Source organism: Elephantulus edwardii, unplaced genomic scaffold (genome assembly GCF_000299155.1).
Source record: "Elephantulus edwardii isolate Elephantulus edwardi_28Jun2011 unplaced genomic scaffold, EleEdw1.0 scaffold00015, whole genome shotgun sequence".
Taxonomy (NCBI): domain Eukaryota; kingdom Metazoa; phylum Chordata; class Mammalia; order Macroscelidea; family Macroscelididae; genus Elephantulus; species Elephantulus edwardii.
Genome location: NW_006399765.1, coordinates 17,788,052 through 17,806,834, shown reverse-complemented (window position 1 = coordinate 17,806,834; position 18,783 = coordinate 17,788,052). Strand labels below are relative to the sequence as shown.

Sequence of the window (18,783 nt, the reverse complement as noted above, 5' to 3'; positions counted from 1 at the left end):
ATGTTTGTGTACCTATTAGCCTCTAGATGTTCCATGGAAGAAAGATGGACTGTCTGCTCTCTTTAAGGAATCCTAACGGAGGGTTGCTGTAAGTCAGAATTGGGTTTTAGGAATTTCTCTGTACAAAAGTTACTGAATTCGATCTGACACGCGGGAAGACTGAGAGCACGCTGTCATATAAGAGTCGCATCAGGGTGCGCAGTTGCATCGGGGCACGCAGGTGCATTGACTGTTAGAGGCAGCCGCTATCATGGACGTGTTTCTGATGGTTCACCGCCACAAGACCACCGTGTTCATCGACTCCAAGGAGTCGAGCACCGTCCTGGAGCTGAAGCTTATGATCGAGGGCATCCTTCAGCGTCTGCCTGAGGAACAGTGCCTCTACAAGGACGACCAGCTCCTGGACGAAGACAACATGACGCTCCTCGAGTGCGGCTTCACCGGCAAGACGGCGAGTCTCTGGGACCGGGCCACGGTGGGGCTAGCCTTGTGGGTGGATGGCACCTTTGAGGACCTCCACATGGAACCCTACTCCAACCCGGAGGAGGCGGAGGGGGCGGAGCAGGCGGGGGAGGCAGAGGAGCCGGAGAAGGAGGAGAAGGAGGAGGGGGAAGAGGAGGAGGAGGAGGAGGAGGAGGAGGAGGGGGAAGAGGAGGAGGAGGACGAGGAAGAAGAAGAGGAGGAGGGGGAGGAGGAGGAGGACGAGGAAGAAGAAGAGGAGGAGGGGGAGGAGGAGGAGGAGATGCAAGAAGAAAATGCAGGAAGCAGCGACGATGAGCACGCTGGGCCCTGAGGGGGGTGACCTCTACCCCACCCCTCCCAGAAAAGAGAGTTGGATGTAAAAAAAAAAAATCGAAACAAAAAACATCCAACATTAATAAAATCACCATGTTTACAAACAAGCAAAAACAAAAAAAAAGTTACTGAATTCTAGAACTAGTATTTACGAGGACATCCTGCAGGAATTGCATAAGAATAATTGAGCAAATAGAGATGAGGAGTGGAAAGCAAAGAGTGACCACGCTTAGTCTTGTAAAACCTGTTTCTGTCTTTACTGGGTACGAGCAGTAGCAAAAATTCAGCTCTTAGCCAAGAAGTTAGTGGTTTGACTCCACGTACAAGTGCCTCAGAAAAAAGGCCTGATAATCCAAGGAATTGGCCATTGAAAATCCTAGGGCACAGATGTCCTCTGGCACACACAGGATCACTGTGAGTCACAACAAACCCAGTGGTAACCAGCTGTGTCATTCATTCATAATTGTCAGGGATTGAACTCCCCTTTTCGTCAGCCTCAGTAAGATTGTGATTGTTAGTGGTTTAGCAATAGAATGACAGAATTTGGCAGTAATATGATGAGGTAATCACTCCATAATGTGATCTGATGGTATGAACCAATCATCTGTGAAGGGTTAGGATGGGATGTCACACCCTTCTCAAGTCACAGTTCCAATCACATGTAAAGGAGGTTTCCCTGGCATGTGGGCTGCATTACCTTTTATCTTCTAAGAGATGAAAGAAGAGAGAAGTAAGCAGGGAGGAGGGACCTCTTACCGCTGAGGAAGGAGAAGGTGGAGGAAAAAGCTTGTTCTTTGCACCTGGTGGTCCCTGTGCTGAGAACCTCCTAAACCCAGGGAAAGAATGATATCAAGATATAAGGCATTCTGCTTCTAGAAAGCTGGAGCTTTGGGGCACCCTACAGAGCAGTTCTACTGTGCATATGTGGGGGTGCCATTAGTAGCCATCAAAGTGGGTGTGAGACAGAAGCTGAGTTCTTGAGGAAATGTAAAGCCTGCTGTCAAATTGTGTCTGACTCAAGACAACCCGAAATGTACTCAAGCATATCTGTGCTCCCTTTCAGCAGCTCATTTTTTTGAAAGTAAATTGCCAGGTCTTTATTCTTCAACACTTGTTATCAGAGCTGACATGCAATTTTTAACTCACCAACCTTTCAGTTAGTGGCGAGTACAAACTGTTAGTGCCACCCTGAGAGCTCATGGATAAATGCAGCCCTTGCTAAAATCAAGGCCTGATAGCAAGGGTCTTGGTGGTATAAACACCCCGCTTCTCCCTCATCCTGCCCTTTAATCTCCACTGATTCCTTCCTTTGGACCAATCCAACCACAAGTCAAAATCATAAGTGCTCAAGTGTGATCCATAGAGCCCTCTGGGACCCTAAGAGGGCAGGTGACAGTATGCTTGTGGCTATAGTGGTGACAGTAGAAAAGTCAAGAATTACCATCATACAAAGTCTAAACAGACCCCAGAAGGCAGGACATTTGAGTACGCTCTTGAAAGATGCATGTTTTTCTAGGAGGAAGAAAGGAAAAACAAAATACCAAAATAGGAAAGATGTTTCAACGAGAAGGGACAACGGGCAAAGGCAGGAAGTTACAAAAGGGCCTGGCTCATGTCATTGTTTATTGCATTGTGATTATTTGTTTGATTGATTGGCACTTGCTGGAATGTGCATTTGCTGAGGGGGGAGGGATGGAGGAACACTCAAAAAGTACAAAAGGGCATCACATGAAATCTAGGTCTTCTTTTGGTGACAACTAGCTTGCTTTGTATAGTCTTTAAATGAAGATGTCTAACATTGATTCTTTTTGACTTGTCTCTGTTGCATGCTTTGGGATATCCAAATCATCAGTTTCTGGTCTCAGTATTTGGGGAGGGAGTGTAAAAAGAAAAAAAAAAAGATCTAGATCTTCAACCTATCTCTGACACAGCCCCTCAGCTGTCCTCCCCAAGGTCATCTTTCTCTCCAGTGACTTTTATCTTGAGTCTCCAACCCTTCATTCTGATTTGTCCTTCTCTGAAAATTTGCATTTCCACCCAGGATATAGTAAGTCAGAACCTATATCATAAATGCTCAGGTGATATGTACATAAGACTGTAAGAGCCAGGAGAAATCAATTGGGAATCCTGAAGATTTGGATTCAATGGACCTGGATGGAAATGATAGAAATACACATGTTCTGTGCCACTAAAACTTCCTATTTGAACTTAATTCCTCTGATGTTGGCAGAGTTACTGCTTGTAGACAAGGAAGTGGGCTGAGAGCTCAGGCCTCACTGGGTGGCTCTAGGCAGACCAGCTTTGGCTTCCCCATTTCCTCCTGGAAGCAGAGAGAGGGACCCTCAGTGTTCTGTCATCTCCATGGGGCAGTCACAGTTATGTTACCTGACTGATGAGCTATGATTGAACCGAGTTGAAGTTGAACCACTGGCAAAAAACAAACTATATATATCTCAGGAGTGCATATGAGGACGTGGGTATGGTTTTGGGGGCCATGTCCACGTCTTGACGAGACAGTGTGGTCTCTGTGTCAGAGACCCACTTTTGTCTGAGCTCACAAGTCACCTGTATAGTAGGGCCTTCACCCTAGAGGGTGGGTTGGATTGAAAGCAGGTTGGAGCCAAACAACTGGGCAGGGCTTGGCTGGCTCCAATCTCCCCAGGAAATCTTGTTCCTGCTAGACGACTCCCAGCAGGGTTCTGCCGCCCCTGGGAGAGTGTAAGACCAAGAGTTGGGGGGAGGAGGCCTCTGGGAGGGCCAGCTGGCTGCAGGTAGGGAGAATTTTAACACCAACTCCTAAGTGTGCCTATGTCTGGACAGAGCCACATTTGAGGCAGGCCAAGGGCCCCGCCTGAAAGTGGCCATTGAGTAGTTTCTATTAACGAGGGCAGTTTCCACCACCAGCTGTGAGAGGTCATTTCAGCAAGTCATAACTAATACTTTTGTATTTGAGCGCCTGCATGGGTCAAGGCCGACTGGGATCCAGGTGGCTTATCTGTTAGAAGTCTTATCTCCTAAGAGCTATCTGGGAATTAAGGGGCAGGATCAGAGAAGGGGCCCACAGAGCTTACTTCTTTCTATCTAGCCCAGTCTGTGGGGGCCTTCCTTAAATGTGATTTTCTCAAGTGAGCCAAAGAGATCTGGAGAATCAGCCCCAGGGAGCTCGGTCCAAACGCATGCTGCTTCTCATTCCCCACACCCTTGCAGGCTCCTGTCATTCATTCTTCCTGCTCTGCTTTTGGGGTGACCTTGGTTCCAGGGCCTCCTGGTGGATCCCCTCCTCTCTGCTCCCCGCTCTGCTCCACCCCTCTAAATTGTTGTTGTTATGTGCCATCTACTTACTCATAGCAACCCTATGCCCAATAGTGCTGAACCCCGCTCTACCCTGAGCCAGTCTCACTGTCTCCGACACACCTACCTTCATTATCAGTTACTATGTCAATCATCTGGGGTCTTCCTCTCCTGTGCTGTCCCTCCACCCTTCCAAGCATGATATCCTTCTCCAAAGACTGGCCTCTCTTGGCTACATACCCAAAGTATGTGAGACAGAGTCTCAAAATCCTGCTAAATTAGATTCCTAAAACTTCCTGCTCTTTAAGGTGCTGGGGATGACAGCCAGGTGGGCTGGGTGGTGGGCTGCGTGCGCATGCGCATGTGTGCTGCTCTCCACAGACTCAGGCTGCACTAAGGTGTCCCAGGCCTCCTGGCATCAGACTCTTGCTCAGTGGGTTCTGGTTCTGCTACTGCCAAAAAATCGGAAACTGTTCTGCTGGGTGTAGAATGAGAAAATCCTGGGGAGGGGGGCGCTGGAGGGGAAATGTTACATCATTGACAACTTTCATCAGTGAAAAATACAGAACATGAGGTTGTAATTTTCACATAGTGCCATGCTGCATTAAGTAAACGATTCCCAAGCTAGACTTTGCAGTTTTGAGCTGATATGATGGTAATGTTATCTGAAAGGTGAACGTCAGAGGTTTGGACAGGGCAGTATCACAGGTAACTCTTGACTCATACTCCTCTCTGACCAGAAGCAAACAAGCTCAAGTGTCAAGCCCAGACTCAGACACCAGCACAGCCTCCGTCCCAGGGCCAGGCATGACCAGGGCCCATTCTCACCCTTCTATTTGCTTCACTGTGACCATTCTTCTTTCAAGACCAAGGTCTTTGCTGAACTGGCCGTGTGTTGAGTGCCTTGAGCCCACACCTGCTGCAGCCACCTGTTTGTGCAGGTGGGGATTCCACGCTCTCACCCACATGGCTGGCCTGCAAGCAGGGCCTGGATTGGCCCCACTTTGCAAATGGGAAAGCACTGATAATCCTCAGTTTGTGAAATGGAAAACTGAGGCTCTGAAGGGAGAGTGAAGGGCAATGTCAAGGGCTATAACTAGACAGTGATCTCAAAGGGCCTTTGTGTTAAAGAAAGAAGGGACATTGGATGCAGGAGTCCTGGGCTCGCTCGCAGGTCGGCAACCTTGTCCACCCCTAGCGCCCCTCACACCATCACACCGTCACACCGTCACATGGTCACACCGTCACACTGACCGTGGAGACTCGCCCTGTCACCTGAGCCTCGTCTCTCACCTGGAGTCGACTCCAAACCTCTGCTCTGCTCTCTCTTCTTTCCAAACCCCCCTCCACACAGCAGCCAGAGGCTTTTCAAAACACGGAGCAGACGGCGGTTCTCCTCCTCTTAAAACCCTTCACCGGCTCCCTTTTGCCCCTGGGATAAAGTTCAAACTCCACGACATGGTGTAGTAGGCGCCCCGTCATCTGATCACATCCTCGCCTCTTGCTACCCTGCTCCACCTGTCCCGCTCTGCCCTGGTTCACACGGAGCTGCTTAGTCTCCTCCATGTACTCGATGCACTCACTCCCACCCTTGGACCTTTGCACCTTCTGTTCTCTCTGCTTGAAACATGGGCTACACCAGCGCCCCCTCCTCAGGTTAGGGCACTTTTCCTTCCTGACTTAGTTCAGATGTTGCTTCCTCTTCTGGGACACTTTTCTTTTTCTTTCTTTCTTATTTTTTTTTTTGGGCAAGAAAAATTTGTATTTAGAATTAGCCCTCTGGACTTAGTTTAGATGAACCCAATTCTGTTGGCAAACATCCAAAGCATCATAGTCAGGAGCAAGTCAGACATAGGCCTTCTCTCCATCAGGCCTAATCAAAGTGTTGACTTTCTTTACAGCTTTTTCGCTTTGGTGCTTGTTGGCCTTGACATTCACAATGAACACAAGAGTGTTGTTACCTTCTGTCTTCTTCATGGCTGACTCAGTCATCAGGGGAAACTTGATGATGGCATAGTGGTCAAGCTTGTTTCTCCTGGGAGTGCTCTTCCAGGTTGCCTTTTATATTTGGGCTGCCTTTGGAGTCTCAGTGTCTCAGGCCACCAGAAGGTGGGTGACCGGAGGTGGGTGACATCCAGATTTCTTTGGATGCCTTTTAGGGGCATCCTTCTTGGCTTTCTGTGCCATCTTCATAGGAAGGTGGAACGCTTTTTCTGTACTGTCCCTTCCAGTAAGTGTGCTCCTCTGGCCCCTGTGCTGACCGTGTTTCTGTACTGACCAGTCTCCCCTCACTTATGAGGCACAGAAGGTCAGGACCAGGGTTTGTCTTTTCTCTACTGCATCCCCAGATGTCAGCATTGTGCCTGGCAGGGACAGATTGCTGCACTTGTGCTAATAAATATATCCTATAATGTTAAACTCACAGAATTATGGGGTCCATGAAGCAGAACCTGAAATCTCAGAATCATATCATCCTCGTCTTAGAGACTTTCACTCACACACTCATGGCCTTTGAGGCAGAACTGGCTCATAGTTGATCCTTCCTTGGGTTTCTGAGGCTGGGAATTGCATGGGAATTGCTCACCTTTCTCCCTGGGAATCACCGGTGGATTTGAACTGCTGGAAAGGCTCTGCCTTTGGGTTAACATGTGTTGTTGAGTTGGAATCAACTCATGCCTGACCTTCCAGCGGGTTTTCAGATGTTGTAAACGCTATGCCTTGTCTTTCTGCTGTACAGCAGCTGCTAGAATCGAACCACCTGCCTTTGGGTCGGCAGTGCACCCAGAGCTCCCTTAGAGGGTATTAAAAACACAGAAACTGAAGTCTCAGAAGGTTAACATCTCCCACTTGGAAGGACTGTGTCTTGAGATTCCTCACAGCAAAACTGCAGGCCTCCCAACTGTTAGTAATTCCAGCAATGAGCTGCGGTTACTGAGAACGTTGTTGTTGCTGTTGTTGTTGCGTACCGTTGAGTCAGAGCTGATTCATAGCACACTCTCCAGCGGGTTTCCAGAGGCAGTAAATTGGATGAGAGGAGACTGACTGTCTTTCTCCTGCAGAGCAGCTGCTGGATTCGAACGGCTTGTCTTTGGGATCGCAGTGCAGCTTCTTACCACCAGGCCACTAGAGCTCCCTGTTATTGAGAATACCACAGAAGAAAAACATATACCAATTCGAGAGTTTCTTTGTGTTCAATTTTAGGACCTTACTATTATTCTCATCCTCTTTTTCTCTTTTGTCCCTCCCGTGTTAACATCAGTTCCTGCACTGTAAGGTTCCCTTCTAATCCCATGTGTTGCTCTTGCCAATTTGATCCCATACTGACAGATCTTAAAAAAGCATAATGCTCAAGGCAGACATTTTTAATAGACAGACTGCTGTTTGGTTTTAAGAAGATTTCAGAGGATATTTTTGTTTTAAAGTTTAAAGATGATAAAGAAATCGTTTCAGAGGTTATCCAGCCTCAGAACAACCACAATAAGGACATATTCTGTTCTGCATTAGTCTCCCCTTTTGATCAGAATATTTCTATAGGCTCTTTTATCAAAATGTCCAGTAATGATAACTAGGCACTATCCAGTTGTTCTGGTTTCATGGCAAAGGAGGCAATTATTCATGGAGGTGGTGAACCATTCAACCATTTCTTCCTCTTATTCACGACTCTCCTTCTTCCACTGTTGCTCCAGGCAAATAGGGTCCATTATTGTTCCTTGGATGGCTGCTCGCAAGCTTTTAAGACCCCCCCCCCCAAACCAAAAAACAAACCAGGAGATAGAATAGAAGCATTAAACACATTATGAGGCAAATTAAGCGGTATATCCCATAAAACCATGACCCTAAACCACAAAACCAAGCAATCAAATCCCATTAAGTGTTTGGTTATACTTAAGCAACCTAAGCCGTTTCATGTTTTGTTTTTTGATCGTTGTTGTAAACATGTTTGCTGTACAACTTCCGCCAATTCTCCTTTTAACAGGTATGGAACTTACTGACATCGTTTGCAGTGATTGGAAAGAATAACTGGACAACCGTAATCGACAGGATATTGCCAGCGTCTTTGCCCTCCTTCTCTCTTCTTTCCTGGCCTTGGTAACTATTAATAAACCTTGTTCTGAATAGATTTGCCTTTTCTTGCCTCTGTGTAAGAGAGCTCTGGTGGTGCAGTTTGTAGGGAGTTGTGATATTAACCCCAAAGCAGCATCTCTCCGGCAGTTCAAACCTACCAGCAGCTCTGAGGGCCAAAGGTGGGCAATCTCCTCTCACTCAATTTACAGCCTCTGAGAAACTATTGGAGGGTCAGCTATGAGTGGATTCTGACGTGATGGCAGTAAGAGAACCTTTATATAAGTGAGGCCAGACACAATGTCTTCCAGCTCCATTCATGTACTGTTGCTTATTTCAAGTCTTCATTTCTCCTGTTGACTCAGTAGGATTCCATGGTCTGTTTGTATCACATTTTATCTATTCGGATGTAGATGAGTGTTTCATTTGCTTCTGCCATTTGACTGTTGGGAACAGTGCTGCAATGAACAGAGGTGTACAAGTCTCTGAGTCTCTGCCTGCCAGTCTTTTGAATGTAGACCTAGGAGCCCTGGTTGTACGGTGGGTGAAGGGTTGGTTTGCTAATCAAAAGGCTGTTGATTCAGCCCCACTAGCTGCTCCCCCAGAGACAGACGATTTACAGGCTTGGAAATCTTGTGGGGCAGTGCTCCTCTGCCGCATGGGGCCACTGTGAGTTGGAATCAGGTCTTTATAGCAGTGTAGTTGTATTTTTCACTTTTTGAGGAGATGCCACACTGTTTTCCACAATGGCTGTTTCCTTTTGCATTCCCACCAACAATGATTGCCCCATCTTTGTTGACGTTTGTTATTTCCTGTCTTTTTTTTTATCTTCGCCCTGGCAGTGGGACTGAAATGGTATCTCGTGGTGACCTTGAATTGCCATCTCCTTGATGCCTAATGACATTGAATATATTTTCATGTGTTTGGTAGCACAACATGGCCTTTTAAAAAATTATTTAAACTTTGTATTGTGATAGGACTGAAAGTTTATGGAGCAAATTGGTTTCACATCCAAAACATATATTTTGTTTTGGGCATTGATTGCATTCTCTGCAATGGAGCGGCACTCTTTGAACTTCCTCTCTAAGTGAACTGCTCTCATGTATGCACCTTCCTATCCCTTCTCACTTTCTGAACTTGATCTCCAGGCAAGTGTTGCCCTCTTGATCTCTTTTGATTGATTGTTCCAAGGAACCTCCTTGGTGTTACTGTTTACCTTACAGGACAGTCTATCATTTGGGGGAATGTTGAACCATGAAGGATGTAAGGTCACCAAGGAAGGACAGAACCCAGTGCAGGCCAAGAAAGATAGTTTATTGAGGAGAAACTGCCGGGCTGGCTCTCAAGCAGAAGACCAGCCTTCACTAGGAGTTAAGAGGATGGATTTTATACTTTTTTATAAGGGACTCGGGGAAGATGATGCTTACAGGTGCTTCCTTCAAGACAGGGAAGTGGGCTACAGTCTTAGAAAACTGTTCCTGGGGAAAGAAGCGTTAGGTGGATTCACAGAGAGGGTCTGTAAAAGACAGAAGATTGATCTCCCAGTGAGACTGACTAACACAGTGACTGTAACAACAAGCTCAAAGATGATGAGGATGGCACAGGATAGCGCGAGGTCCATACCCATTTTTCATGTGGTTGCTGTGAGTTGTCGTTGACTTGGCAGCAACATGGCGAGGGCCGGGTAAAGACTGCTCCAGACAAAAGGAGTATTAGAATAAAGGCTGTGAAATCAGAACAGGTTGGTGTGTCGAAGAGCAAGGAGAGCAAAGGGGCGTGGATGGAATATCCAAAGGAGAGAGTGGATGGGGATGTCACAGATAAGGAGTTAGGTTATGAAAGCCCAACGGAGGAGTTTGGATTCTGTCCTAGGGATGCTACAAAGCCATGATTTAAGCGGGAAGAGGTCAGCTCTGATAGGAACGGAAGAGATTCCTGATGTAATTTGGCCCCATCCTCTGAACAACCGGACGCTCTCATCAGCTCCCTAAGTGCAGCTGTCTGAGATCACCTGTTGGCCTTAACAAGCCACAGGTGAAAGACCTTTCACACAGTCTCTTGATGACGTGGCAATCCCTCTCATCAGGAAGTCCTTTCTTGTGATCGGCTCTGAGTTCCTTGCCCTCCTTTTCCAGTGTACCTCTTCTGGATCGAAGAAGCATGTGCCATTGGAAAGGGCACTGTTTGGGTGCTGTGTGAGTCTGAGCCTTGAGGGGCAGATCCTGTGCTGCCATAGCCTTAAGCAAATTAAGCTTAATTACCTTGGGCAAATTAAGCAAACCAATGGGTGTCAGTTTCTCCATCAGGTACATAAGGCGAGAGTTTGGTATTGCCTGATCCAAGGTCAGATGGTTATATTGGGTTGATTTCAGACACATAATCCTTAGTACCGGGGGACCTGCAAGGACAAGGAATGGTGCTGTTCACAATGGACTTGGTCAGACTGGGATTGCTGGCTGGGATAATGAGAAATATGAGTGCGCAGAAAGCTTCCTATAAACCCTCCCAACAGCATGGAATCTTGCTCCCTTTCAGAACTCTGGGGAAGGCACACTTGAAATGGTTTGGCTGGGGAAATCACTTTAAGAGAGATGAGAAGAGGGAGCTCTGGTGGCTTAGTGGCAAGAAGCTGCACTGCAATCCCAGAGGTATGTGGTTCAAATCCACCAAATGCTCTGCTGGAGAAGGAGGGGCAACCTCCTCTTGTACCAGTCAGATCCGATTTGACAGTATACACACAAAAATAATAAAAATAAGAAATTTAAAAAAGAGATGAGAAGCAAGTCCATTTGCATCCATCAGTTATTTTGCCACTAAACCAATTAGGCTGTGATGGCCACAGCCTGATCCAAGATTCATGCTAACTCTAGAGATATCAGAATGGGAACAAAGGTGTGTGAGAGAATTAAAAAAAAAAAGAAAAAAATGGTCGTGACTGCTGCCTCTTGGGGTTTGTGTGAGCAAGAGATAAGTCTGATGGACTTGACCACAGGCCCCCAAATGCCTGGCTCAGCAGTTGGCCGCTCCCCGGTCCCCTTGACTCAGGACATCACCCTGCAGGGACAAGCTCAGGTTTATGGCAACAATCACTGCCTCAGCCAGACGTGATCTCAAAGCCATAAAGGCTTTTACAGTTTCACTCTCCCCCTGAGATAAGCCTGGGGGGGAGCGGGGAACAGAGTGCTTCCCAAGGCCAGGGAGCAATTTCAGAGCTCCAGGGGGAAGGGCTGGGTGTTGCACAAGCTGGGGAAATGGAACAAGTTTTATGACTCCAAGTTCTCTAAAAATATCACGTTCTCATATCCTCAGCTTGAACTTGCTCGGGAAGCTTTGGCACCTTGAAGGAGGGCATAATTTGTGTGTTCGCCGACTCATTCCTAGGGAACACCAGCTGGGGTTTTCTCTCCTTATTACTGAGTTCCCCAGGACGAGTCATGTCCCTGTGTCTGTAATCCTCACCACTGGGCCAGTTGGCAACATAATAAATAGATGGAGAAAAGGTTGAAATTGTCAATGATTTCATCTTGCTTAGAGCCATAATCAAATCCCTTGGTAGCAGCAGTCAGGAGATCAGGAGATGTATAGCACTGGGAAAGTCTGCTGTCAGGGGGTCTTTCCAAAGCCCTAGAGAGCAATGATATCAGTTTAAAGACTAAGGTGCACTTGGTTCAAGTCACAGTCTTTCCAGTCACCTGCTATGTATCTGAGAGATGGACAATGAATAAGGATGACAGAAGAATTGATGCATTTGAGTTGTGGTGTTGGAGAAGAGTGCTGAATATCCCATGGAATGCAAAAAGAACAAACAGGGGCGTCTTGGAGAAAGGGCCACAAGGGTGCTCCTTGGAGGCAAGGATGGTGAAGCTTTATCTCATATGGGCATGTTGCTAGGAAAGGCTATTCCTTAGAAAAGGACATCATGCTTCCAGAGGTGGGGGAATAGTGCAGGAGAGGAAGACCCTCAATGAGATGGATTGATAGAGACTGCGCAATGGGCTCAAGCATGTCAGAGCTGATGACGATGGTACAGGATAGGTCAGGGTTTAGAGCTGTTGTCTGTAGGTTTGTTATGAGTGTCCTCAACTCCTCGGTGCTTAACAACAACGTAAACTGAGCGCAGTTAATTCAGCACACCGCAGGCCCTTATCAGGGGGCCATTAAGCCAGCGAGGGTGCTGGGGTGGCAGCACCCTTAGCACATAGTATGTCCCAAACGAGGCTCGCTGAGGTCCCTTCTACAGCAATCCTAGGGCCTTTTCCCTTCCAGGCCCCCCCCCCACCTCTGGTTTTCTGGCCTCAGTGGTGACAAGGCTCAGAGGGAAGCTCTCACTATGTCTCCTCCTTGTCTACCAGTTAAACCAATAGCTGAAGAGCCGTCTCTGTCTCAGGAGAGCCCCATGTGTGTTGGGGGTTTTTCTGTAGCTCTTTTGGAAGTAGACTGCTAAGACTTTCTTAGAAGGCACACCGGCCTCCAGCCTTCCAATTTGTATCTGTGCTCATTAACTGTGTGCGTGACTCAGAGACCCCTCCCTATCTACACTCCCTCTTTAAATGAGTAATTTGGTGCTTTCTTTTTCCATTAAAAAAAAAAGAAGAAGGTATAATTTCCATACACTAAAGTTTACCCTTTCTAGTGTATGGTTCACAAGGTTTGGCAAACAGATGCAGAAATGTAACCATCACCGCAATAAAAGACATAGAACATTTCCGTCATCCCAGAACTCCCCTCCTTTCTGCCCCTTTGTATTCAAATCCTTGTTGTTATTGTTTGTGATTGAGTTGGAACCAATCCATAGCTGACCCTCCAGTGGGTTTTCAGAGACAGTACACCACACTGGTGGAGATTGCCCATTATGCTGCTGAGAATCTGGTGGATTTGAACTGCGTGCCTTTGGGATTGCAGCTTCTTATCACTGAGCCACCATAGCGCCTACTATTGGGTCTTTTTTTTAAAAAAAATTATTATTTGTGTGTGTGTGTGTGTGTGTGTGTGTGTGTGCCGTCATATCGGATCTGACTGGTACAGGAGGAGATCGCCTCTTCTTCTCCAGCAGAGCATCTGGTGGATTCGAACCACACACTCTGGGATTGCAGCCTACTATTGCTATTGATGCTGTTGAGTACGATTCATAGTGACCTTATGAACGAAAGATCTGAACCCAGTCCAATTCTGTGCCATCCTCACTGTCTCTGATACACCTTAACCCTTTGCTGTGGTCACCGTGTCAACCCACCTGGTTGAGGAATCTATGTTCTTTCTTTCACTGTCCTTCTACCTTCCTCCAGTAACCTCTAAAAACTAGAGTTTTTTGTCCCTTATAGTTTTGACTTTTCCAGAATGTCATAATGGATGGAATCACGTAATGTGTCTTTGGGGTGTGACTCCTTTCGGCCTATATTTCTGCTTTTTCATAGCTTGGGGCGCCTCGGCATTGATTTTGTCCACGGCCACTTGCCACATGATGAACTAACTCACCACTGACTTACTTCTCCTGCTCTCACCATGAATCAACGGTGTCCCCTCGGCACCGTCAGACACCCATGGTTTGATTCTCAGCTTTACGGGCGAGGGTCTGGCTGGGCCAGTGTCGTCCTCATTCTGAATCCAGGTTTCTTCATTTGTGAAACAGAACGAGACTGTCTGTCTCAGAGGGTGGTCACGGGGATTGAATTGTGCCCAATAATGGTTTGGCAGAGAGGAGACGCTCAATAAATGTTGTCCTTGACATCATGATTCTGAGTTTTCATTCCACTGTCATCAGATTGCAAATTGGGATCCTAGAATTCAGGTGTCCTGAATCAGGTTTTGCAATTTTACATATGACACAGCAGTTTGAGAAATGTAGACCAAAGGTGTTGTGGGCTCTAGAATCCTACCCATCTGAGATGGTGGGTCAATTGTACTTCATAGGTCTTCAGAGACTATCACCCAGAGTCCCTTCTGGTTTCTCCTCTGAGAAATGAGCTCCATTTGGGCTGGTGGGCTTAAGAAGTTTTGAGCAGCATGGTTAAAGGAACATCCTTTTGTAGAGGCTCCAAAAGGAGATCTTACAGAATTCCCAATTCTTAATCAGACTACGTGGGTAGGTGGAGAAGGTGTGATCTCAAGTCCTCATTCAGCCACTCACTATGTGACCTAAGTCAAGTCCCTTCACCTCTCTGAACCTTGGTTTCATCATCTCTGAAATGGGGAGAAGGAGATTTGCTGTTTGTTACTCAAAGTGCTGTTGTTTTGCAACTTAAATGGAAACCAAACGGTGAGATCTGAGATAAACTGGGGCAAAGGGCTGATGAGGTGGAGGAGCCAAGGCCAGAGGAATTTATGGCAGCGCGGGCTTTATGGCTTTGATACGGATTTATTAAGCAGCACACTCCAGGACTGAAAGAATCTCCTTGGGCCCCCACCCCAGGGCCGTGCAGGAGGCGGCGTGGACAAGGCTTCCATTGCATTATGCAAAACATTTCCTGACTCTGATGAGCTGAGGAGAGTGACAGGGGAAGATGAGAATGACCCCAGGGTCAGACAGGAAGCTAATGGGTGCTCTTGAGGTTGGAGAAGTTCATGGTTAACCTCTTACTTATATGGTACTCGAGAAAGAGTTTCTACTCATGAGTCCCAGTAGATGCGGGGAACTACGGTGATGTGTGTGTGTGTGTGTGTGTGATCAGTATGTAGCTCTCATGGTTAGCTATCATGTCATCCCATTTAATCCTGTCTCTTGAGCTAAGTTGTTATTGTTATGTGCCATTAAATTGCCTGCAACTCATAGCGATCTTATGTACAATAGCTCTGAACCCTGCCCTACCCCAAGCCAATCTGATTGTCTCGGACACACCTACCCCCATTACTTCAGTCGCTGAGTCAATCCATCACATCAAGGGTCTTCCTCTCTTGTGCTGTCCCCCCACCCTCTCAAGCATGATGTCCCTCTCCAAGGACTGGTCCCTCCTTGCAACATGTGCATTCTTTTATCTTTTCTTTAAAAAAAAAATTTAAAAACCTTCAGTGTAATAGGTAAGTACATTCTTATTTTACAGATGAGGGGTAGAGAGGTAGAGAGATCTGCCCAGGGGTACACTGATTGCCAAAATGTTTGACTCATAGATCAAAACCCCTCCCTGTCCTTTTGTGAAGTGCTTAAAGGGCCATCCAGCTCAACCATGTCTAGAATATTGCAGACATGTGTCTTATACTAGGGGTACCACAGCCCCACCATAAGTAAAGCCCCTTTTACACCCATCAGTGAATGTTCTGGGGGAAAAGTCCAAGATTTGTAGCCATTGTCATTGACAGTGATGCATATGGTCCCACTAAGCACAGAATTAGGAAGAAAACTAACAACTAGCTCTCAGGAGCGCTGACATCAGCACACCATCAAGTGACGGTGCTAAGGCCATGATCTCTAATGGCCAAGGTTCACAAAAGCAGAGTAACTACAAAGAGGGCTGGGAAGGCTTTTTAAAAATAACACTTGCAAAAAAAAAAAAAACACTTGCAAAACTAAAGCAAAACAAATAACAAAACAAACAAAAGCAAAAACAGAACCAAAGCCCCAAACCACAACTCTTGCTTTTTGGAAATGTATCGCGTCTGCCGCTCTTGGTAGGTGAACGTGGTTGACATAGGTCCCTGGAGGTGACTGTGCAGGGCTCTTTCTTGGACTCTACTGGAAGCTGACAACCTCTTGAGCCCTCCTATCATTTCCCTAGATCCTTCTATTGCTTTGTAGCGCCCTGTGCGCCTCCTCAGCAGAGGGGATCAACTCTCATTCTCGCTCAATTCAGAGACCTGAGTTAGATTCTCATTGAAACCTCTTAAAGAAAATAACTTCCCCCTAAGCCTCTGTTTCCTCATCTATAAAGTGAGGGCTAACAATAATGTCTAAGCAGCTTACCTCTTGAAGACTGAAAACCAATTACAAATAGGAAAGCACAGTTTAAACATGCTAAGGAATTGGACAACCAGTTTCATTCTTGTCTGTAAAAGCCTGAAAGGAGAAAAGAACGCTGATCCCAGGAGTTAGAAAACACACGTGCCATTTATTTTTGTTTTAGAAAATTTTTTGTCAAAATATACACAAGTAAGAAATGTTGGTTGCTTCTTTGCCCTGCTGGGCTGCCGTGACTGGGACCTGCAGGCGTCCGCGTGGAAGCTGAGGACAGTCCCACCCACACGGAGATGCTCAGTGGTCTGACAAGACAGGATCCTCCAACCTGATGTGAGTCTCACGATTAGTTTGATCACAGTAGATCACAGAACAACTTGGCAAAAGCAATAATAGGCTTGGTCATCACAAGAAACCAGCCACATCCATTTCTAATTCTTTCCTCTGTCCACTATCAAAGGCAAAGCTGTGTGGATTCTGCATGGGAACGGGGAGTAGATAGATAGAAGCCTTGTGGGGCCCATGCTGGGTGTCTCCCATCCTTTTATTTTTTTTTCCCCCAAAAGAGGCAAAATTAGGACGAGAACTGTTTCAGAAGATTGTTAGACTTGAGAAGCCACCTTCACACACCCCCTACTTTGTGCCATAGAAAATTCTTATCTTGACTTAGCTTCCGTGACTGAAGTCTGAGTAATTGTTGGTGGTGAAGGAATGAAGATTGGAAGTAGTTATGCGGAGCAGATGATTGTAGCATCTCTGCCTTGCCCCCAGACCAATCTGAGCCCTACGGCTGGAAATTTTGGAGGAGTAAGGGGTGGCTGAGGATGACTGCGAGCCCTGAGAAGGGAACAGTCTCTCCCCAGATTGGGAATCTGCCCTGACAGCTCTGGAGATGGGGAGATTTCTCCTGGACACATGGTGCCTGGCACTCTCCATCTGCTAGGTAGGTCACACCTGGGGTGGGCTAGACAGCCAGGGAAGCGGTTTCCTCTTCTGCCTGACCATGCTTCCAGTCCTAGGACACAGCTCTGTTATTCCTGTTGGCCAGTAGTATTTTCCAGAATTTCCCCAGTCACCAAGATTCTGAAGAAGTGAGGTGCTAACTGTTCCTTCTGGGAACATTAACCATGTTTCTGGGAAAAACGTTGAGTGGTGCTCCCAAAGGCAGGTCTTTTTTTGTTTGTTTTGTTTTCAAAGGCAGGTCTTGTACCCTTCGCATGCCTCCCGTCTCCACTGTCCTCTCCCTTATCTCCACTGTCCTCTCCTCTCATCACCACTGTCCTCTCCTCTCATCACCACTGTCCCGCCTGCTGGCTACCAGGCCGACTCCCAAGACCCAGCCTCCTGCTCTCCCTCTCCAATACTTGGGGAGGGAAGAGTAAAAAGAGGCCCTCAGTGCTTATCAGCAAAGAGGATCCTGGATCCTAAATGGATTTTGATACAACCTGGAGACAGTCTTAGTTGTAGGAGGGAGCCTGGGTGGCTTCTGAGGCTGATGGAAAACTCAACTCATTGCCGTCAGTCAATTCCAACTCATGGGGACCCTCCAACAGGTTCCCCTGGCTGGAAATCACAACAGAAAAAGACTACCTATCTGTCTACCAAGGAGCTGTGGTAGCTTTGAACCACACACTAGCAAAAAAAGGCAGACTAGGTTACTAGAGCTCCCCTGATGAAGGAGATGGTCAAGCAGACAGAAAGGACAGAGGAGCTTTTAGAGAGGATACTCAGCCTTCCATTCTGATGGGGCACTTGGCCTGCGTTCCAGACCTCTCTGCTACTTACTACCTCTGTAAGCTCCAGAAAAACCACTTAACTGCCAGCAGGTCACATTTATCTTCTGTAGTGATTCCTGGGCCATTGAGAGGCTAAATTAGATGATGCGAGTCAGAGTCAAAGGCCTTCAGAGAGTTCCTGGCCCTGGGGCATCATTCCTCTTTAATAGAATTCCTCTGTGTGTGTGTGTGTGTGTGTGTGTGTGTGTGTGTGTGTGTGTGTTCCTTCGTTCCTCATTCTTTCCTCTCCACCCCTACACTGTAACTCATCCTGTGGATTTTGTCTGACTTCCTGTTCCCTCTCTCCCTGGACCCCTCTGTTCCTGTTGATGGGCTGCTTTGGAGTTGGCTCCAAGTTATGACTTAACTTTGTTAACAGAACAAAAAACGTGACCTGATCCTGTGCCGTATTCCTGCAAGCGTTGATATGTCTGAATCCGTCATTAACTTCTATTGTTGTGGTTGTTTGGTGCTGTCAGGTCAATTACAGCTCAGAGTGACCCTATGTCCAATCAAATAGAGGCTTTGGCTTGAAGTTCTCAATGACTATGTTCAACTTGGATGCACAGAAGCAGCTGTCGAGAAATCTGGGCTGCCGAGCACAAAGCTCTGTAAGACGGCTGTCTTCATCTGAGAACCCAGTTACTCATGGCTTCAAGTCTAACACCTCAGTCTGGCACTCAAGGCTTTCCAGCAAGCTCTCCCTGCTCCAGACAGCCTGGTCTCTTCACTATCTTCTTCCCACACCGTTCTTCTGCCCTCCAGCCTTTGTCCAGGGTGTGATCTCACCCATGGAATGTCCTGTCTCACCTCCTCCATCACCTCTTTCAAACAGGCTTTTTCTAACATCCCAGCCTCCTTCCAAGCGCTACTGCAGTTGTCAACCTTGGATGGTTCTCTCACCATTGGAAGCCTCTAGTCATGACGCCAAACACCTACCCAACTCCTTGAAGAAGGGATGTGGGGTGAGGTGAG

The 18,783-nt window shown here is 47.0% G+C and overlaps 1 protein-coding gene across 1 annotated transcript; it reads left to right on the top strand.

The window, feature by feature from the left end:
- Positions 1-250: 250 nt before the first annotated feature.
- LOC102856114 (transcription elongation factor B polypeptide 2-like) lies at positions 251-5,365 on the top strand. The gene is made up of 2 exons (XM_006881723.1): positions 251-565; positions 5,285-5,365. Exons 1-2 carry the CDS (start codon positions 251-253, stop codon positions 5,363-5,365), a joined length of 396 nt encoding a protein of 131 aa, XP_006881785.1.
- Positions 5,366-18,783: the final 13,418 nt, after the last annotated feature.